At 49.8% G+C, this 22,036-nt stretch overlaps 1 protein-coding gene, 2 long non-coding RNA genes and 1 other non-coding gene across 4 annotated transcripts; 2 read left to right on the top strand and 2 right to left on the bottom strand.

The window, feature by feature from the left end:
- Positions 1–2,152: 2,152 nt before the first annotated feature.
- On the bottom strand, positions 2,153–4,185 carry LOC136147347 (uncharacterized). The gene is made up of 3 exons (XR_010659172.1): positions 4,061–4,185; positions 3,056–3,256; positions 2,153–2,545 (listed from the first exon to the last, which is right to left on the bottom strand). It is a non-coding gene; the product is annotated as an uncharacterized lncRNA (long non-coding RNA).
- A 27-nt stretch (positions 4,186–4,212) lies between these two features.
- On the top strand, positions 4,213–7,502 carry LOC136147346 (uncharacterized). The gene is made up of 2 exons (XR_010659171.1): positions 4,213–4,352; positions 5,598–7,502. It is a non-coding gene; the product is annotated as an uncharacterized lncRNA (long non-coding RNA).
- Positions 7,503–9,139: 1,637 nt separating this feature from the next.
- Positions 9,140–9,212, top strand: TRNAE-UUC (transfer RNA glutamic acid (anticodon UUC)). The gene has a single exon. It is a non-coding gene; the product is annotated as a tRNA-Glu (tRNA).
- Positions 9,213–11,267: 2,055 nt separating this feature from the next.
- LOC136147052 (ras-related protein Rap-2c-like) lies at positions 11,268–12,597 on the bottom strand. The gene has a single exon (XM_065906182.1). The coding sequence runs from the start codon at positions 12,518–12,520 to the stop codon at positions 11,918–11,920; it is 603 nt and encodes a 200-aa protein (XP_065762254.1). The 5' UTR covers positions 12,521–12,597; the 3' UTR covers positions 11,268–11,917.
- Between the last annotated feature and the right edge of the window lie 9,439 nt (positions 12,598–22,036).

The raw sequence follows: 22,036 nt of genomic DNA on the forward strand, positions 1-22,036 counted from the left end.
TGTGCCACAACTTGAATGTCCCAGATGGGGCCTTGGTACTGGCTGGGTAGAGGACCGGCCTGTGCCAATGCCTTGGCCTTCAAGATCATGGGCAGAGAACAGGGGTGCTCATTTGCTCCCATCAGTGTGAAATCTGGTCCCTATCAATCAGCCCGTTAGCTTTCTAAGATTTTCATAATGGCCTAAATGCAAGGGATAGTGTTTAAAAATATAAGTGATTTTCTGAATCACATTCTATATTTGTAATGAGTAAATTTTTGAGCTCAGAATTACCAGATTAATGCCTTTAGCCTACTGACTCAGACGGTAAAGAATCTACCTGCAATACAGGAGACCTGGGTTCGATCCCTGGGTTGGGAAGATCCCCTGGAGAAGAGAATGACAACCCACTCCAGTATTCTTGCCTGGAGAATCCCATGGACAGAGAAGCCTGACGGGCTACAGTCCATGGTGTTGCAGAGAGTTGGACACAACTGACAGACTAACACACAAAGAAAGTAAAAACGGAGACTAATTGAGCCTCAAAGTAGGGGTTACTTCTCTACAAATTTTCTCCCTGTCTGGCATATTCATGCTTTGACACTTCACTTCCCGGTGGGGGAGGCATAGTAGGACATGGCTGCATAGATGAGATAACATGCAGAACATACTCTGAGAGTTATAGTCAATGTTTTCACTGAAGTTCCACATATTTGAAAGCTTGTTTGCAGCCCTGAACTGCAGCTGTGGCCCTTTCTGTATCGCTCCAAATATAGTTATGATCTCCGTAGGAATGCCTGGAGAAGGCTCCCGCATTGCAGGGATATTAATTGTGTACCCAGACCCAAGAACTGAGCTCTGTCTGCCAGTTTTGTAATTTTTAGTCTCAGGAGACACCTGCATCAGTAAATTGAGCACAAATAAAGTGATTTTACATTTGTCTGAATGAATTTTATTTTAAGGCTGTGTTAACAAATTGTTAGCACATTTACTTTTTAACTCCTTTCCCAAGAATTCTGTTCAGAGGAAGGGCAAAATCTATGTAATGAGAAACCGTTAGGGAAATTAAAATGGAGGTAGTCTTGTTTAGGCTTTAGAAGTAGGAGAGGAACTTCCCTCATGGTCCAATGGCTAAGACTCTGCGCTCCCAATGCAGGTTGCCTGGGTTCGATCCCCGGTCGGGGAACTAGACCCCACATGCTACAACTGAGACTTGGTGAAGCAAAGTAAATTAAAAATAACAATAAACAAATAAATACTTGTTTTTAAAAGATGTAGGGAAGCAGGCCTCTGACCCACTTCAGACCTTTGCCTGGACGCTGCCTGGACTACACGTCTGCCCGCAAGCACACCACTTGTTACCAGCAAGTCAAGCAGCACCTTAGATAAGAAAGGAAGTGGAATCTCTTAAGTTCCTGAGGGCCTGGCCAGCCCCCAGGGCCTAAGAAATCCTATGACTCACTAGGTAAAACAAACAGCATTGTAAAAGTTAAAGAAAAGAACAGAGCTGCATTTTTGTCCTGCAAACTGATGTGATATCCCATTTGTGGCCTGAGAATATAAGCAGGAGCCCCCAAATGGCGATTGGAAGCTTCACCGGTGGGGTGGACACACCACCCAGACTCCTTTCCCAGTTGGGACTACAGATTGCTGTTAACGAGGGACTTTCAGCACTGTTAAGTCTGGATGTAGGTCGTTGGCCCAATTTAGGGACATATATGCTGTTACTTCTACTGTTTCTATTTCTTTTCCTTTAAAGACTGTATATTGAGATTAAATCAAATAGTCTTCTGTAAAAAATGTGGTTTCTTTTGTTAACGAACCCTTCAAACCTAAAACAAAGTAAAAACTTTAAAACAAATGAAACCAAAATTTTCAAATATATTTTAAAAGGTATTAGCTGATCCCTTTATTCAATCTGAGCTCTTGAATATCTTAAAAGTAGCATCAGCTTTGGAACAGAAAACCTATCAACCCTAAGTCCTTTTTTAGATTCTGGTTTCTCATAGTGGTATATGGGGAAACTCTTTTCTCAAATTTTTTCCTTTTGCAGCGTTAGGGAGGATTTCTTTTTCGCTTGTTTTAAAAAGTTGCCCTTTGTGCTCATTTGTGGCTTCTCTACTTTATCAGCTGTAGGGATCACATGCTTCGAAATAAAATAAACCCCAAACAAATCTCACAACAGTAGTTTGATCTGTAACAATTATATAACTTTGTTAAGAACAGCTCTATAAAAAGTGATCATGGCTTTTTCTTCCTTTTTTTTTTACTCAAAGACTTGCTTTATTATAGTACACATGGGATGGGACTGACGGGAGGGGTGCACGTTGTGCGCAACCACTGCGCTGATTAGCATCGGCTGCCCATCCCGACGGCCGCTCTGCATCGTGGATTTTCCGATGCCGCCCATCAGCTCCCGACCCCGCATTCCGATCCTGAGGCAGGAAAAGGTGCAGAAGAGGGCCCCCGCCGTCTTGCCCATGGCGCAACCCACCACGAAGCCCATCTTCACGCGGTCGAAGCAGCTTGGCTGGGACGGTCCATAGGGACCCACGGCCACCGGCATCTGCGGGGTTCGACGGTTAGGGAAGTGCGGGCCTAGCCGCCAGCCCGAGAACGCTTTATCCTTTTAAAATATATTTATTTACTTATTTGGCTGCACCCACTCTTAGGTTCAGGGGCTCTTTAGTTGCGGCATGTGGGCTCTAGCACCCCGACCAGGAGTGGAATCCAGGTTTCCAGCACTGGGAGCAGCTGAGTCTTAGCCACTGGACCACTAGGGAAGTCCCTCACATAAATAAGGTGATGGTTTTTATCTCACTACCTGCCTCAAAAACAAGACCAAAGAGCTCAGTTCTCAACCCCACGCAGGGCGGGCTCTGAGGTTCCTTGGTGTCCTCTCCCTCCCAGGGGTTGGATTCTGTTTTGAAGCCTTGGAAACCAAAAGGCTCACTGCCCTCCTCCCACGAGAGTGGGTGGGCCTCCCTCCCCACTTCCCGGCGGGGGTCACCTTACACCGACAGTAAGGACGTCCTCCAGTGGGCACGCCCCTCCCTCCAAGTCACCCAAGACGCACCGAAGTCGCTGCCCTGAGAGGCTCCTTCCCTGCCACCCACGTGCGTCTTCGTCCCAGAGCTATCCCCTCCACCGCCGCAGCACAAACGCCCGGCGGGGACCAGAGTCCAGGGGCCCCTGGTGACCCGCCGACCCCCTGCCTCCCGGCCCACGGACGCCGGGTCTTCCTGCCTCCCGGCCTCCCAGCACAGCAGACCGCGATCTAGGAACAAGCACCAAGTGTCCATATAAGTGGATTCTGCGCAGCCTCGCCCGGGTCCGGCGCAGGCGGGTCAGCAGCCTGGTGGGAGGCGTGGCCACCCGGGCGGGGGCGGGGCTATCGACTGGATGTGAGCACCCCGAAAGGAGGCGTGGTTTGATGGGCGTGGTCACCCAGTAGAGAGGCGTGGTTATTAACAGGGCGTGGGCATCGGGAGGGGGCGTGGCCGTTGGTGGGCGTGGTCAGCCCGCAGGGCCGCGGGGCCCGCCTCCGCCCGCAGGAATGCACCGCCCCGGCCGCCCCGCCGCGGCCGCCAACCCTTGCCCCAGGTCTCCCAGTCCGACTCGGTGGCGTCCTCCCCCGCGGTCTGCGGCCGTCCCTGGAATGCAGGCGGGCCTTATTAACTAGCCGAGTGTGACTTCACAACACGCACGTGTAACAGGACCTCGGGGAGGCTGCGCTCTGGTGTCCACTCCCCAGGAAGCCCGACCTCTCGGGTTGAGGTTCCAGGAAGGCGCCAGAGGCCCGTCCGGGAGGCCGGGGGTTCACTCACCCAGGCCGGGGATGGGATCTGAAGGGATCGCCCCCCGCCCCCCGTCGTGGGCTTCCTCCGCGCGCCCGTGCCGTCCCTCCCCGAGATGCCCTCCGACGACTCGGGGGCCCTTATGCCTTTGGGACTGAGCATCTGCCCGCATCTCACCAGAGGCCATCTGACAAGGGGTCCCCACACTGCCCGCCCGGCCCCCCGCCCCCGACAGGTCAGGGCGGGCCCACCTTCCCAGGGAGCCCCAGGAACCCCTCTGCCACCTTTGATACTTGGCTCCGCTTTCGAACCCCAGTCAGAGTCCCAGACTCAGACCACAGCGGGGTTCCGGGGTTCCGGCTTCTCCCTCCGCCAGTCTGTAGTGGGGACCCTGTGGGGCTGAACACAAAAGTATGGTTTTCTTTAAGAGAGAGAAAGAAAGAGAAATCTGGAAATGGGCCGCACAGCTGCTCGCTCGAGGCCACACTGGGGGAGTTGCTGCGGCTGCCTGTCTCCACTTCCTCCCACCCAGGTCTGCTTGGAAATTGGAGTCAGCCAACTGTGATCTTCCAGGAGGTTTGGAGGGGAAAGGGGGCGGAGGCCATGTCCTTGCTGCTCTCTGCTCTTTTCTGCTGACAAGCAAGATGGAGAAGGGGTGGGCAGGTTCTGATGCCTCCTCCCAGCTGCCTGGGCGGTGGCAGGCAGGGACGGCAGGGACCCAGCTGCAGGAGCATCTATTTTGGCTGCCACAGCCTAGGATGGCAGCTCTGGATGTTTGACAGACTCCTGACTCTGGAGGCAGAGCCAGAGGGTGGAACCCCACCCCCACCTCTGGAAGTGGCTCTCAGAGGCCCAGTCCAGAGCCTTGTGTCTGCTGTCAGCCTCGCTTAGATTATCTGCCGTGGTTCTGCTCCCTGCACCCTGACGGCCACATGCTTGGCTGCCACAGATGATGTGGCCTTATCACCACAGGTGTGGGTGGTGTGGTGATGCGTGGTGTGGCTGCCCTCCAGCTAAAGACCACAGAGCACGCCTGTCACCAAACAAGTTGGCCTTTCTCTGGGCACTCCTCTGGCAGACCGGAGGTTAGGACTCTGCACTTCTCCTACAGGGTGCTCAGGTTCGATCCCTGGTCTGGGAACTAGTAATAAGATCCAACATGCTGTGAGGCACAACCAAAAAAGAAAAGTTGACTTTACTCTGCAGTTGCAGTAAGGGGAACACACACCTGGGAGCCATGAAGTTTCTCAGTTGGTTATGGCCTTACATGAGGCGGTTTTGTTGTTGTTCAGTCACTCGGTCGTGTCAGGCTCTTTGCAACCCCATCAGCTGCAGCACACCAGGCTTCCCTGTCCTTCACCATCTCCCCAAGTTTGCTCAAACTCATGTCCATTGAGTCGATATGAGTGAGTGTGAGTCCATTGGGTGATGTCATCCAACCGTCTCATCCTCTGTCGTCCCCTTCTCCTCCTGCCTTCAGTCTTTCCCAGCATCAGGGCGTTTTCCAATGAGTCCATTCTTCACATCAGGTGGCCAAAGTATTGGAGCTTCAGCTTCAGCACAGCTTCAGCTGGTTATGGGCTTGTATGGTGTGGTTTTGGTGAAAGTTGAATCAGAAGCAGGGCTTTGCTCTGAATTAGATGCTGTGGGGAAGTGGGGGAGATTACATGCTTGAATATCATAACAACTCACCTCCGAGAAGGGAAGCCTGTGCTTGGTAAAGAAGCATTCATCATAGTAGCGAAGAGTGGAGAGTGTTTGATCATTTTTTGTGGCTTTGAAAGTATTCACACTTTTGTCTGTGTTTGGACCTGATTACAGAGCACTCTTGTTTTTGTCTTGATCCACACGGGTCACGGTCTGTGAACTTGTTTCTGCTCAGCGGGAGGCCACTGCACAGGCGGTAAGTGTGCATCTCTGCGGGCTGGGAAGCTGGTGACCCTGTGCTGCCACCACAGGATGTTTGGTCAAATCATGGTCCTCGGTGCCTTTAAAGGTAGATCACATGCCTCAGGAATCTGTCAACATCTGCTCATAGGCTGTGTCTCCTACCTCCTCCCGCTGCCTGGTCTCCCACCCACAGTCCAGACCTGTGGCCTCATGGGGAGGGCCTTACGACTAGTTGATTGAGGAGGGAAAACCTCGCTCCTGGTTTACAGATGGTCCAGAAGTGGATGGCTGCAGCCCTACGTCCCATCTAGAGGTGGCCCTAAAGGAGAGTGTTGAAGGAAAAGCCTCCCTGTGGCCTTCACTTCAAGCATTCAAGCACTGGGTTGTTAACCACTTTGCCTGGACTGCAAGATGGCTAGAAGTATGGCTCTACATTTGATTAACGGGCAGTTGCTAATGGGTTGGGCTGGACCATCAAAGAGTTGGAAAAAACAAGATTGGAAGACTGGTAATGGGGTGACCTGGGGAAGAGAAATGAGGCTGGACCTCCCTCGAGTGTGAAGGTACTTTACTGCATGTGAATACCCACCCTCACGCACTTCTGCAGAGGAGGCTGTCAACAATCAGTTGGGCAAGACAGTCTGTCCTGTGCCTTTCAGCCACTTTAGCCATCCCCCCGGGTGCTTGTTCAATGGGCCCATGCACGAAACAACCAAGGCTGCCGGGATGGAGGCTACAAATGGGCCCCGCATCATGGACTTTGCCTCAAAACATCTGATCTGGCTTCATCACCATCGAGGATCTAACCTGCCTACAGCAGAGACCAACACTGAGCCCCTTTGATGGTGTCATCTTCCACGGGAACACTCCTCACTTGGTGAAAAGTCCATGACACTAGATTTCTCCCATTGTGGAAGGAGCAGCTGTTTGCCGTCCCTGGGGCAGACGATTATTCTGGATGTGGCTTTGCCTTCCCTGCCTCTAATGCTTCTGCCAGCACCACCATCACAGACCTGCAGGATGCCTTGTAGACCTTCCTGGTGCCCCGCAGAACATTTCTATGACCAGAGGACTGATTTTACAGCAGAAGAAACAAAGTAACAGGCCATGCGCATGGAGTGCAATGGTCCTGTTTCTATTCGCTCACCCGCAAGTGGCTGGCCTGATGGGAAGGTGGGACAGCCTCTGAAGACAAGGGCAGCACCAGCTGGGAGCCTGTACCCAGAGAGGATGGGGCTCCATCTTACGGCTTCCGGCGTATTCTTTAATCAGGGACTCATATTTGGTGCTGTGTTCCCCAAAGTCAGAATACAGGAGTTTGGGAGCTGAGGGATGGTGGAGGAGCTTACTCTAACTGTGGTACCCAGAGACCAAGTGGGTTCTTTGAGATGCCTCTTGGTATTTCTGTTCCAATGGTAAAAGGTTATCATAAAGCGGTATCAACCAAAAAGTGGCAGAAACCTACTGAGCGCGTGAATCCTTTGGGAATGAATGCTGGGGTCTTTCTACTGGGTAAAGAACTCTAATCAGCCAAGGTCTGGGCTGAGAGGAAAGAAACCATGAAATGGATAGGGAATAGAGGATAAAAATCATACTCAAAGTTGCTGGGAAAGTAGATCTTTAATGTTCTTATCACAACAACAACAAAAATTATAATCATGGGAGTTGAAGGATGTGTTATCTAACTGAACTGTGTTAATCATTTTGTATTGATAATATATATGTGTATCAAACTATCACATTGTACACCATTAATGTTTACACAATGTTACAGTGTACACATTACACAATGTTCTGTGTCAAATATATCTCAATAAAACTGGGGGAAAAAATCAACTATGTTGTCAATGAAATACTAGCAAAGAGAATTTAACAACACATAAAAAGTCTTATACACCATGTCCAAGAGGAATTTATTCCTGGAATGCATGAGCGGTTCAACATACAAAAATTAATCCATGTGGGACTTCCCTGGTGGTCTAGTGGTTAAGACTCCACCCTTCTAACACAGGGGGTGTGGGTTCATTCCCTAGTTGGGGAACTAAGATCCCACATGCCCAGGGCAACAAAGACCCAGTGTAGATAAAATTAAAAAAAATAAAATCAATGTATATACCACATTTAATTGATGCCAAAAAAATAATTTGACAAAATTCAAACCCTTTCACAAAAGAAAACACTCAACAGACTAGAAATAGAAGGAAATTAGCTAAATGTAATAGAAACTGAATATATAAAAGTCCGCAATGAACATTACACTCAGAGATGAAAGGTTGAAAACTTTTCCTCTAAGATCAGGAACAGGGCAGAGATGTCTGCCTTCACCACTTCTATTCAACATTGTACTGGAATCCTAGCCAGAGCAATTAGGGCAAGTAAAACAAATAAAAGGCACCCAAATTGGAAAGGAAGAAGTTGAATATCTCTGCCCATATGATCTTATGTGGAGAAACCGGTAAAGATTCCACAAAAGAAAAACAACTCAAAACTGTTAGAAGTGGTAAATTCAACAAAGCAGGATACAAAGTCAATGGACAGAAATCAGTTGCATTTCTATACACTAACAATGAACAATCCAAAAAGGAAATTAAGAAAACAATTCCATTTACAATGCCATCAGAAAGAGTGAAGTACTGGAAACAAACTTAACCAAGGAGGTGAAAAGACTTGTACAATGAAGATGACAATCTATTACTAAAAAATGAAAAGACACAAATAAATGTATTCCATGTTTATGACTGGAAGACCTCATATCATTAACATATCAATACTACACAAAGCAATCCACAGATTCACTGCAATCCCTATAAAAATTCCGATGACATCTTTTCAGAAATAGAAAAACTTATTGTAAAATTCATATGGAGTGCCAAGGGATCCCAAACAGCCAAAGCAACCTGGAAAAAGAATAAAGGTGGAAGACAAACTTCCTGGTTTCAAAACTGCTGCAATACTTTAGTAACCAGAACAGTACAGTGCCTGCATAAAAGACAAGATATAGACCAAAGGTATAGACTAGTCATAAACCTATGCTTTCATATGTCAAAACCTGGAAACTTTGAATTTGGCAGTGATTTCTTTGAAATGATACCAAAGTCACAGACAACAAAAGAAAAGCTAGACAACTGGATTTCATGAAAAAATTTGAATTTTGTGCATCAAAATACATTATCAACAGAGTAAAAGGGCAACCCACAGAATGGGAAATAATATTTGCAAGTCACATACCTGACACAAAATTAACATCCAGAATATATAGAGACCTCCTAAAATTTAACAATGGAAAAATAACTTGATTAAAAAATGGGCAAAGACGGGCTTCCCTGGTGGTCTAATGGCTAGGATTCCAGACTCCCAATGCAGGGGGCAAGGGTTTGATCCCTGGTTGGGAACTAAGATCCCGCACGCCACATGGCACGGCTGAAATATAGAAAAAAAAAAAAATCCCCGAAAGAATTCTCAGCATCAGCAGTTCCCTGGTGGTCCAGTGGTCAGGGCTTGGCACTTTCACTGCTGAGGGCCCAGGTTCGATCCCTGGTTAGGGAAGTGAGATCCTGCAAAAACAGAAAACTTACATCACCCGCAATCTGAATAACACAAACTGAAACCATACCACACGGGCAAGAAAAAGATCTGCCCCGAGTGGCGGGGCGCTTGGAAACTCAGAAGCACTCGCCCTTCTTGTGGGTGAGGGACGGCTCCGTCCTCTTTGGAAACCAGCTTCGCACTCTCCAGTTATACTGAGCGGGCACAGTCTACAGCCCAGTCTTAGGTGAAGGGCTGGAGATCTGAGCGCCCCTTTCCGATGGCAGGTCAGGCGGCCACAGCGCCACGTCCCTCAGCTGGGCGCAGCGCCTCCGGCACCACAGCACCCTGACGAGGGGTCATGTCGGCCACTTGCTTACTGACCGAGGCCAGAGTGACCGCAGGCAGCTGGTGAGGAACAGAAATAAATTAGAAATGCGGGAAGAGAAAGAAACCAGGGTGTGGGTCTTTAGCTGTGTGTGTGCGTGCACATGCACGCGGAAAGCGGCCTCACACTTACTCCTGCGGTCGCTTGAGCTCATCACACGGGCCGGGCGCTCGCGTTGACTGGTCACGACCGGTCAGTGAGGAACGCCGCTGGCCTCCAAGCCGGACACCCGGATCTGAGTGGTAGTCTGAGAGGAGTCTAGTAATTTAAGGAAAGAAATGGCTGTTTGTGAATTTTTTTCCTGAATCAGGCCTGATATCCAGAGGGCCTGGGATCCAGGGACACCAAACCTCCCCAGCGGCCTCAGCATAAGCAAGTGGAGTCAGAAAGGCGGGCGAAGGGGCCGTCCACTCCCAGTCCTGGGGGCCCAGCTCTCGGGGGTGGGCGGGGACTGCTCACCTTCCCACTCCCCCGGCCCCCCCACCCGGGCTCTCTCTGTGCAGCCCACATCTGCTCAGGGAAGGGTCTTGGGTTTCCACCTCTGCTTCAGCAGCAGGAGGGGGCAGCGTCAGACCAAGCCGAGGCCAGGAGAGGCTTCCTGACTGCCCAGCCCTCCCCCCTCCCTGTGTCCGAACCATCCCCTTGGAGAAATGATGGTTCCGGAAGAGGGTGTGAGGTAACACTGCCCGGAGCAGTGACCCCAGGAGAGAGGGTCATAGGCAGAGAGGGTCATAGGCGAGCCGCGGGCTAGCTGGGTTTCAAGGCTCAAAAGGAAGCACCCAGCCACCCCCTCCCCAGTGTCCAGGGGAAAGAGAAAGAAGTAAAAGAAGGGGAGGTCCCGGCCTAGCCGCCTCCTCCGGGTAAACTAGTTCTCAGGCACTGCGAGGTTCCAAAATATTTTTGTGTGTTAAAATCCATTCTTCTGGTCAAATATCATATACAATGTAAATATAACACCCAGAGCCCAGTGTAACCGCCACTCTATAACTTTCCTTTAATGGGATTATTTTAGACCACAGGCATAGAGCTTCGTTGTTTTATTTTTTTCTTAGAAAGATGTTCAAATGGCTATGGGCTTCCCTGGGGGCTCAACTGGTAAAGAATCCGCCTGCAATGTGGGAGACCTGTGCTCAATCCCTAAATTGAGAAGATCCCCTGGAGAAGGGAACAGTTACCCACTCCAGTATTCTGGCCAGGAGAATTCCATGGACTGTATAGTCCATGGGATCACAAAGAGTCGGACACGACTGAGCGACTTTCACTTCAAATGGCTAAGCTAAGTTCCTAAATTTTAAAAATTTGTTGCACTGGGGGAGGTAAAATTGCTAACTTGTGCAAATAAACACAAGCAATTCATATCAAAGACCAATTTTTTAAATTAACCCAGTGCAAGAAAGATCTCTATTGTTACGTGAAAACTATGCAAAAAGATTCTTCATGTTTTGTTTTTATTTCAGTACTGGTGTTAAACTAGGCAGGTATTCAGAAAACATATCTGACTCTGGCCAGAGACAAGAAAAAAAAACTTGCAGTCGAAAGGACTTCTGCAGAAATGGAGAAAGAGGTGGGCCCATTTTCACTCTAGTAACTAACTTGTCCTGGAAAATAACTGAAAACCAAAGATATGGTGTACGGAAACTTTAGGAACTGTAGCTTAAGTTCTAGAAAGACAAATATCAAAAACTATCGACTTCTAAAGTCATTTTATTTTCACTTTATCGACATATATATTCACAGATCGACAGATGTAGAAATCAACTAGGTGTCAATTACAAAACTGAAGGCAGAGCTGAGCTATCTCTGCCTGAGTACACAGTTGATTTTTCCCCTCCCAGAGTATACAGTATCCCTTTCAAACCATGGCTACGTATGTCATAACTATATTTAGAAGTAGGCAGAGAGGAAAATACTACTGCAATTCAAGGCTGTAAATGAGAGGGAAACACATCAGAGCCTCATGGAATGGAAAACTGAAACTTCAGTTCATGTTCCTCAATCAATATCAAACGTCAGATGACACTGGAAGGTGTTAATTATCACCAAAACAAAAATCCTGTAACAAATTCCACTGAAGAAAAGGGTAGCCTTTCTTCATACAGGAGGTAAAAAATTGATTTTTGGTTTCTCCTCCCAGCACTGTCAGAAGTAAATACAGTTGCAAAGTTCTCGACAAATATTTAAGAAGCTCTGTGGACAGTCTGAGGCACGGATTTGAGTCAATATATAGAAGTAACCACTTGTTTACAGCTGAATAACTTTCTTTAAAAGCGCAGAGGAGCAAAGGGAGCTTCAGAAATCACGAAAAGCGATGAATACAGGCAGGAGGAACCGCCGCGCGTCAGCCGATGAATCTTTCCGAGGGCCACGTCTCCTGCGCGTTGGTGGGGACCGCCGGAACCACTTCCTCGGGCGGGGCCAGGGCCTCCATCTCGCGCACCACCTGCGTGAACACCTGGTCCACCATCAGTTTGCTCTTGGCCGTGACCTCCAGGAAGGGGCACCGCCACTCGCGGGCCAGCGCGCGGCCCTGCGCCGTCAGCACCTGGCGCTGGGCGTCCAGGTCGGCCTTGGTGCCCACGAGCACCAGCGGCACGGCCTTGGGCCCCCGCAGCCGGCCCATGCGCTCGCGCAGCGGCCGCACCGCCTCGAACGAGGCCTCGCTGCAGACGCTGTAGAGCACCACGAAGCCGTCGCTGTTCTTGATGTACAGGTCCTTGAGGGTGACCAGGTGCTCGGCGCCCACCGTGTCCACGATCTCCAGCAGGGCGGGCGCCGCGTTCACCTCGATCACCTTGCTGAAGAGCTCCTCCACCGACGGCTCGCACTGCTCCGGGAAGCTGCCGCAGGCGAACTGCGTGGCGAGCGCCGTCTTGCCCACCGCCACGCTGCCCAGCAGCACCACTCGGTAGCCCTTGGCCGGTCGCAGCCCCAGGCCCGCCATGGCCCAAGCGCGCGGTGGCGGGACGCGCAGCGGCAGGAATGGCGCGGAGGCCGGGGCCTGGCGGGGCCGCGAGGGGCGGGGGCCGGGGAGGGAGGGGCGGCGGGAGGGGCGGGACCCGGGGGCCCGGGCCGGGGAAAGCCCGCCCCTCTGTGCCCCAGCCCGCCCCGCCCGGCCCGGCTCTGCCCCCTGCGGCTCGGATGCCACCCGCCCCAGGCCGGGGGCCCCGCGCGCCCCTCCGCCGGCCCCCGTTCCTGCGCCCCGCGCAGCGTCTGCCCCGCCCCCGGCCCGGGCGGTCCGGCGCCGGCCTCGCCCACCGGCCGCGCCGCCCGGCTTCACTCTCCGCTCGGTCGAGCTACCCGGCCCCGCTGCGTTTTCCCCAGGACGCCGCGGGCGGGCGGGGACCCCTCCCTCAGCCCCGGCTCCCTGCCCTCCCTCCGAGGAGAACCCCTTCCGTCCCGGAGCAAATGGTAACCGGATCCCTTCCACGTCAACCGGGAAATAGCCGCATTTCTTCACATTTCAGATCCAGTTTCGTGGCCCGAAGCCAGACTGGCCTCACTCAAGGTCAGGCCTGGGGAGCCGTGCCGCCGCGGCCCCTCTCCAGGCCTGGGGGACCCCAGGGAAGAGAGAGCGTGCGAAGGAGCTTCAGGCCGAGGGTCCCACGTCACTCCCTCCTGGCACCCACTCTGCGGCCTGGGCCCCTCATGCCCTCCCTTTCTCCCCTCGGGGCCCCCCAGCCCCCTCTTGTCACTGAGCCGAGTCCAGAGTTCAACTTTTATAAAGTCCAGAACTTTATAAAACGTTCATCACATCTCACTCCCCCACCTAAACCCTCCTGGCTTCGTGTAGCGCCCTCCTGGACTTAGAGTAGAGATCACATAACTCCATCCCAACCCAGACAATGAATGGAAGCAGGTACCCATTCACCCCGCAGCAGGCGGGCAGGGAAAGCCCTGGGCATCTGCGCTTTGGGGTCATCTAAAGGGGCTCCCCAGGTCTGACTCCCCTGCCCCAATCATTTCCAAGCTTCCACTCCAGCTGCACAACCGGTCTTGCTGTTCCTTGATGTCAGAGGAGAAAGGTTGTCCTGGGATGGTGGGGGCAGGCACGAAGGCCTGGGATTGCACACCTGAGTGAGCCCCGCCCACTGTCCGCTGCAAGCACCCACAGGTGCCCGAGGCCCTCAGGAGGCCTGCAGGCCTGGGCCAGAAGTGGAGGTGAGACAGCCCCTCCCCCTAGGCTTGGGGTACCGATGAATCTCCCTCATTCCAGTGCAGCCTGAGGGGCTGCACCCAAGACCGCTGGAGCTGGAGTTTCCTGCCTCCCTGGCAGCACAGGCTCAACGTTTAAGTGGCAGTAAGACATCTTGCACTTCACTGTCTGTGGTCAGGGACAGAATGTGCTTTTCTATAAATAGCACAGAACATCCTTAGTGTATAATATTAATTATATACTTATTAAAACAGACAACTTGATTTCTAAACAGATATTACAAGACTTATTTTCTGACTGCAGGATAACACAACTAAAAATTTTTTTAAAGGACAAGCTGTAAATATTCTCTGGAGAAATGCAAGTTCCACACAGGTTTCAACAACTCCCCTTGGATAACTTTTCAGGGAACTTGGGCAACTCACGGTCAAAACAAGTCACAAAACACATGAGGAAAACTTCACTCTGAGTGACAGCCATTGGAAACACCAGACAATAAAATCACATCCAGAAACCTGTGGATATGAGTGTTATCAGACATACAAAATAATTATATGTGTTTAAAGATTTAAAAGAAAAGCTTACAAAAAAAACACAAAAACCTTCAATACTTTGGCCACCTGATGCAAAGAGCCGACTCATTGGAAAAGGCCCTGATAGTGGGAAAGATGGAAGGCAAAAGGAGAAAAGGGCGGCAGAGGATGAGGTGGCTAGATAGCATCACCAATTCAATGGATTTGAACCTGAGCAAACTCCAGGAGATGGTGAAGGACAGAGAAGCCTGCTGTGCTGCAGTCCATGGGGTCGCGAAGAGTTAGACGGTAAGTTAATGACCGAACAAGAGCAAACCTTCTAGAAATGGAAAATATAATAATTTATTATGTTACTTAACACAAAATACCCACTGATAGGTTAAATAGAAGTTTAAACATGGTTGAAGAGAGAAATAGAACCAACATTATTCAGAGATGTGAATAAACCTGGACCAGTTTTCACCGTACAGCGCCCTCTGCCTACAGGAGGTAAGGGTTTCTTCAGGCTGCCATGAGACTAACGGGCATTCAGAGTGCCTTAAATTGACAGTTGGCTGGTTTGATTCTGTCATTATTATTTGAGGCTTTGAAAACCCTAAACAAAAGTCAGCCAGCCCCGTGGTCCATCTTATTACCATTGCCTCCACGCAGTTAAAGTTCCACTGCCAGCACGGAGGCCCGTGCTTCCCCTTCCACCTGAATCACATCCTAATCCACCCTAGCAAATCATTATAACCGTGCCACAGGCCAGAGCTCGTCACCGGCTCACTCACCACCAGCATAAGGGCCCTACCACGGGTCTGAAGGGTGTGTGATGTATCTTAGAATTCTACCCCTAAGTTTTGCTTTCTACAGCCTCTTCTGGTACTAACTCTCCTCATTCAGATTCCCTCCCGAAGCAGAATCTATGACATGGGACTTGGTCTAGTGGGCAAATAGTTTATTTTTGGAAGTGACCACTGGGATCCAGAATGGAGGCCCTGAAAGAGAGAAACGGGGAAGGTGTGGGGAATCCCACACCACGTGTATTCTTGTGTTATTGCTGTGGAGTACTTGAGAAAACATGTAGGATGACGGAATTGTCCACTGAGGCACAGAGGCCCGGGAGGCATATATCCACTGGCACCCATGCCTTACGGCTCCAGGGTTGCCCTGCAAACTCTCTCTTCCAGGTGCACATGTGCCCGGGAGGTTGAGTGAACTCCAGAAGCATCCCAAGCAGCAGCAGTAGAGACCCAGGGGTGTGCAGTGCAGCTGAGGCAAGTGGCGGCCAGGCTCTACCCGCACAACCAGATGGTTGCTGTAGCCAAGACTAGGACAAGAAAGTGGACCCAGAGTACATGAGTCTAGCACATAAAAGACTGATTCAGTTCTATTTGCTTTCAAATGGAAGTACACTTGACTTACAATGTTGTGCCAATATCTGCTGTATAGCAAAGTGACTCAGTTATACACATATATATTCTTTTAAAAGTTATTTCCCATTATGATTTATCCCAGGAGATTGGCTATCGTTCCCTGTGATATATAATAGGACCTTGTTGTTTTATGGTTGTGGTTTATCCATCCTAAAGGTAATAATTTGCATCTACCAATCCCAAACTCCCAGTTCATCCGTCTCCCTTCTCCCCTCCCCCTTTACAACCATAAGTCTGATCTCTATATATGTGTGATTCAGTTCTGATTGCTGAAAATACCTCATTGTGGGGGGAGGGGAAGTGTGTAGGAACATATTATCTGCAAACAACAAGGAGAATATTGCTTATTTCCTTTTCTTATCTTATTGCTTTAGCAAATATAACAATATTGAACCAAAATAACAATACTGAACCAAAGAGGTAATTGCTGGCATCCCTCCACATTTCTGAACAACAGAAATGTCTTTACATTGCATGAATAATATGATGTATGCTTGTATGCTCTGATACTCTTTATCATAAGAGAAAGTTATTGTTTATTTATACTTTAGCATTTTTACTGGGAACAATAGCAGTTTCTTGTTTGTTTTTGTTTTGGTTTTTTGAACTCTGATAAATTCATAAGGTTTTTCTTCTTTAATTTTGAGAATTTAATAATTGTAAATTGATGGATTTCCTGTTGATGAATCATCCTCTAACCTCATCTCTTACCACTCTTCTTGCTACCTTCTAGACACAATGACCTGTTCCTTTGGCAGGAAAATCTCTTTTCCCATCGCAGGACTTTCATATTTGCTGTTCTCTCCCCCTAGAATTCTGTTCCCTCAGATGTCTGCATGGTCACTCCCTCATTTTTTAAAAAATTTATTTGGATGCACCAGGTCTTAGCTGCAGCGTGCAGGCTCTTATTTGTAGCATGCAGGATCTAGTTCCTTGTTGTTGTTTAGTCACTGAGCCATGTCCAACTCTTTGCAACCCCATGGACTGCAGCACGCCAGGCTTCACTGTCCTTCACTATCTCCCAGAGCTTGATCAAACTCATGTCCACTGAGTCAGTGATGCCATCCAACCATCTCATCCTCTGCCACTCTCTTCTCCTGCCCTCAATCTTTCCCAGCATCAGGGTCTTTTCCAGTGAGTTGGCTCTTCACATTAAGTGGTCAAAATAGTGGAGCTTTGGATTCAGCATCAGTTCTTCCGTGAATATTCAGGACTGATTTCCTTTAGGATGGACAGTTTGATCTCCGTGCAGTCCAAGGGACTCTCAAGAGTCTTCTCTAGCTCCACAGTTCAAAAGCATCAATTCTTTGTCCCTGACCAGGGATTGAACCTGGGCCCCTTGCATTGGCAGCATGTAGTCTGAACCACTAGAGCACCAGGGAGGTCCCTTAATCCATCCATTTTATTTAAGTCTCTTGCTCAAATATCACTTACTGAAAGGGATCTTCCCTCATCCCTTTAGTAAGTTACAGGTGGAAGTGTATATCCCCCCAAATTCATATGTTGAAATTTTAGCCTTCAATACTTCAGAATGTGACTTTATTTGGAAATAGGGTTTTTTTCAGATATAATCAGTTAAGATGAGGTGCTACTGGAACAGAGTGAGCCCCAACTCTACTGTAACTGATGCCTTAAGAAAGGGGGAATGTGGACACACACACAGACAGACAGGAAGAACGGCACATGAAGAGGAAGGCAGAGATTGGGCTGGTGTTTCTACAGCCAAGGATGCCAAAGATTGTTAGAAAATCACTAAACATTGAGGGAAAGGCATGGAATGAATTCTTCCTCACAGCCCACAGAAGGAATGAACCCTGCCAACACGCTGACCTGAGGGTTCTGGCCTCCAGGCTGTGAGACTGTAAGTTTCTGTGTGAGTCACAGCAGCCCAGGGAACTAACACCTCAACCTATAGGAGGGCGAGGGCTTCAGCCCAGGAATCTGGGGGGATACCACTCCACCTGCCATGAACCCACAGCTCACTGCCTTACTGTCTGAGCTCCTTTGGGCTGCTATGACAGAACCCCGGAGACCGGGTATTCATCACTCACATTTCTGGAGACTGGGAAATCTAAGGTCGAGACACCAGCAGACTCGGCATCTGGCGAGAGATGCTCCCTGGCTCACGCGTAACTGTCTTCTCGCCAAGTCCTCCTGTGGTGGAAGGGAGCTTGGGCAGGGGTGGGAGGGGTCCATTTTATAAAAACACTAATTCCGTCCATGAGGCGCCTCTCTCAGGACCTAATCACCCCCAAAGGCCCCACCTCCAAACACCATCACCGTGGGGGTTAGGTGAACACATGAACTTAGGGGGAAGGTGGTATGCAAACTATATGAAATGAAATTGATTATTTGTTTCTTGTTTCCCTCATTACAGTGTCTCTCCCATGAGGGCAGAAGCGGTACATTGCTGAACCTACTGTGTGCCGGGCAGTGCCTCCCACACAGCACCTACAGTCCTGCTCTGATGCTTGCTTTGAAAAGCTGAATTTGTTCCAACACCATTCAACAACTAGGAAACAGTTCGAGCATAATGTGAATTTTGGACCTTGTGTGATTTTGTTTACAAGAAAGCCTACGTGAACACAGAAAACTCCACCAGCTGAACTGAGGTGTGTAGGAAAACACACTCACACACTTCAAATGTCTCCCAGTTTCCTTCTAACCCTCGTCCACACTGCATTACAACTTTGCAACCACCTCACCCATACCTCAGAAGCTGCAACCCTTCGGATGCCTACTTCCGCAAGCAAACTTCAAGCTTTTCCAGATAAAGAATCACGTCTTTTGCAGTGAAAAAAAAGTGAAAGTGTTAGTTGCTCACTCGTGTCCCACTCTCTGCGACCCCACGGACTGTAGCCCACCAGGCTCCTCTGTCCACGGGCCTCTCCAGGCCAGAATACTGGAGCGGTTGCCGTTTCCTTCTCCAGGGAATCGAACCCAGGTCTCCTGCATACAAGAGGATTCTTTACCATCTGAGCCACTAGGGAAGCCCCCTTTGTAGTATTTATGTCTTTTAAGAAAACAATTTAACTTGTACAACTGTGCTAACCTTCTTTTTTCACTAGATTCCCATCTTTATTAATTTTTGGCTGTGCATTGCTGAATGCGGGCTTTCTCCAGTTGCAGCGCATGGGCTTCTCGTTGCAGTGGCATCTCTTGTCGTGGAGCCTGGGCTCAGTAGGGGCTGGGCATGGGCTTCTCGTTGCAGTGGCATCTCTTTTCGTGGAGCCCGGGCTCAGCAGGCATGGGTTTAGTTGCCCCACGGCAGGTGGAATCTCCCCCGACCAGGGATTGAACCTGTGTCCCCTGCATTGGCAGACAGTTTCTTAACCACTGGGCCTCCAGGGAAGTCCCACGCTCCCATCTTTTTAAAGCTGTATCACTGATGAGGTATTTTGAGTATCCTTCCCTAACCTCATTTTCCCCATAATTCCTGTATTTTTTATTATGCAATTTTGTATGACAACCTGAATTTTAAGAATGCTTCTGATACATCATAGCTAAACAGACCATATTTGTTGAGTAGTTGAATAAATGCTTGCCTCTCTGAATGAAACCTCAATTTATCCTGGGTTTTGTTTTTTCAGTATACTAATGAAATAAATTTGCTAATTGCTTGTTGAGGCTGTTCGCATGCAAAAGACTGTACAGAATCAGATAGGATAAGGCAGTGGTTAATGCAGAGGTGTGAAAGAACCCAGTGACACCTCATTACTCTCGCCCAAGACCCAAACGCTCATGAGATAGGACAAAGGAGACTCAAGAACACGTATATAAAATTGTACCTTATTACAAATGATGTCTGGGTAGGAACAGATGGCAGACTGAGCTAAATCACCTTGCTAACCCTAAACTGGGGCTTCCCAGGTAGCTCAGTGGTAAAGAATCCACCTGCAATGCAGGAAATGCAGGTTCGATCCCTGGGTTGGGAAGATTCCCTGAAGAAGGAAGGACAACCCACTCCAGTATTCTTGCCTGGGAAATCCCACGGACAGAGCCTGGCAGGCTACAGTCCATGGGGTCGCCCAGAGTTGGACACGACTTAGCGACTAAACAACAACCCTAAATTTGAGTGCCACGTTTGAACTCACCCGCCCAAGGTTGGGCAGCCCTGCAAACCTACCGGCCACCCCAGTGGAAGCGGCCTCTTGAAATTCATGGCAGGAAATCACAGATAGCAAAGTTCGTGCCGTATTCCAGGTGCCCGCTCCCCAAACTCCTGGCCTGATATTATCTAGGCGTTGTTGCTCCTGGGGGCCTTTTAACGTCTCTGAGCCTTTGGTTCTAGGCCAGAGAGAATCACTCTGACCCCCAAGTCTGGACCTAACTGGAGGAGCTGTGGTCTCAGTGTCTAGGCACAGAGAAGGACAGCATCCCCGGGAACAAGCAGCTGCCTCGGCCTCTGTGGAGAACAACTGCAGCCCCTCCTGGGAGCAGGAGACAAAGGAGCCCTCTGACGCCCGCTGGAACCAGCGCAGCCGTGCTGGGCCGTCTCTGCTAGCGGGTCTGCTGGTGAAGACAAACGCGGATGCAGACACTGCAAAGCAGAAGTGGTTACTCCCTTTTCAGCAATTAAGTAGTTTAGGTGACTGGAAAAAAATCTGCTGAGACTAGAGATTCTGAATGAGCTATTACAAAGTCCTTCCTTGCACAGCTGCAGTGGTGGAGAAGAGAAAATGACCCAAACAAAGAAGCTGCTGAAACTGGGGGTGGGGGAAGCCGAATTTTCAATCTTGGTAACCAAGAGCTTCGGGTGTCATGGAGAAGAGTGACAAGACTGTGAACTTTTCGAAAGTTCCCACTTAGAACCGAGACTCCCACAGAAAGTCTGCATCCTAGAAGGTCCAGATCCTCAGTGAATGAGTGAATTCAAATATTTTCAAACTATCAGCAAAAGGAGACGAGACAGAAAATTTCCTATCCTGGGCCCTTCCTAGGACAAAAAATAAAAGATCTTCCCTAAAATTTCTAATGAGAGGTCAGGCCTGGGGCAGGAGGCGGGGGGTATGGGTGGGATTTAAACTGAGCATCCCTTTGAGGTCCTGGAAACAGCCAGCTGAGAAACAAAGAAGAAGCAGCCCAGGTTGGCAGTTCCTTCCAGAGCCCAGAGGCAATATAAGCCTGCCTGTCTGGAGGGACGCACCTTCAGTGGGGATCTCTCCTGATCTTCTCAGATAAAGCTCATGGTCCAAGGTTCCAGAACAGATGAGGGAACAAGTCGCCACAGGCAAGAGCCAGCGCAAACAGTCTAACGTTTAGGCAGTAGGATTACCAGGTCAAAGACATGATACATATGTTTTAAAAACAAAAACAGATCAGAGATACAAGAAAGGTTGTCATACTTTTTTGTGAGGCAGGAGATTGATCCCTCCCACCACCAGGATAAAGCAATAGGAGAGTCACTCCCGTGGACGAAAACTCCAAGACGAGAAGAGCAGGACAGTTAAGAGAGGAGGTTGGGCCCTGCACAGACCACGTGTCTCTCTGTCTCGGTCAGGAGACCTCCCCAACTAGACATGTGCCGAAAGACTCTGTGGAGGTCAAAGGGGCGTGATGCTAAGTGATGCCGACTACCCACAGGCCTCTTCCGTGAAATCCATCTTGGCGGAGAGCTGCGCGTGCTCACATGGGAGGATCCTGAGGCGTACCAAATGTGGACTCTGAACCAGGCAAATTCAGTGATTGGCCAGGGCTTCCCTGGGGGCTCAGGTTTAAAGAATCCGCCTGCCAGTGCAGGAGACCTGGGTTCGATCCCTGATCCGGGAAGATCTGACATGCCGCGGAGCAACTAAGCCCGTGTGTGTGTGTGTGTGTGTGTGTGTGTGTGTGTGTGTGTGTGTAAGTCGTGCCCATCTCTGCAACCCTTCGGTCATGTTCGCCTCTGCAGCCCAGCAGTCTCCTCCGTCCATGGGACTCTCCAGGCAAGAACACTGGAGTGGCTTTGCAGTGCGCTTCTCCAGGGGCTCTTCCCAGCCCAGGGATCGAACCCGCGTCTCTTACCTCTCCTGCATTGGTGGGCAAGTTCTTTAGCACTTGTGCCACTTGGGAAGCCCTAACCAAGCCTGTGGGCCAACAACTACTGAGCCTGTGCTCTGGAGCCCGTGCTCCGATACCGGAGAAGCCACGGCAATGAGAAGCTAGAGAGTAGCCCCCACTCGCTGCAGCTAGAGAAAGCCCACACACAGCAACGGAGGCCCAGTGCAGCCAAAACTAAATAAAGAAATAATTTTTAAAAATGATTGGCCTAAGGAAAACGGGGAGAAATGCCCCATAAAAGTGATTCAATCTGCCACATGGGCTTGACTCTCTTGAGTCTGTCCGTGTGTCTATCCACACATACTCTACTCTTT

The sequence above is a fragment of the Muntiacus reevesi genome, chromosome 15 (assembly GCF_963930625.1).
Source record: "Muntiacus reevesi chromosome 15, mMunRee1.1, whole genome shotgun sequence".
Lineage (NCBI taxonomy): Eukaryota > Metazoa > Chordata > Mammalia > Artiodactyla > Cervidae > Muntiacus > Muntiacus reevesi.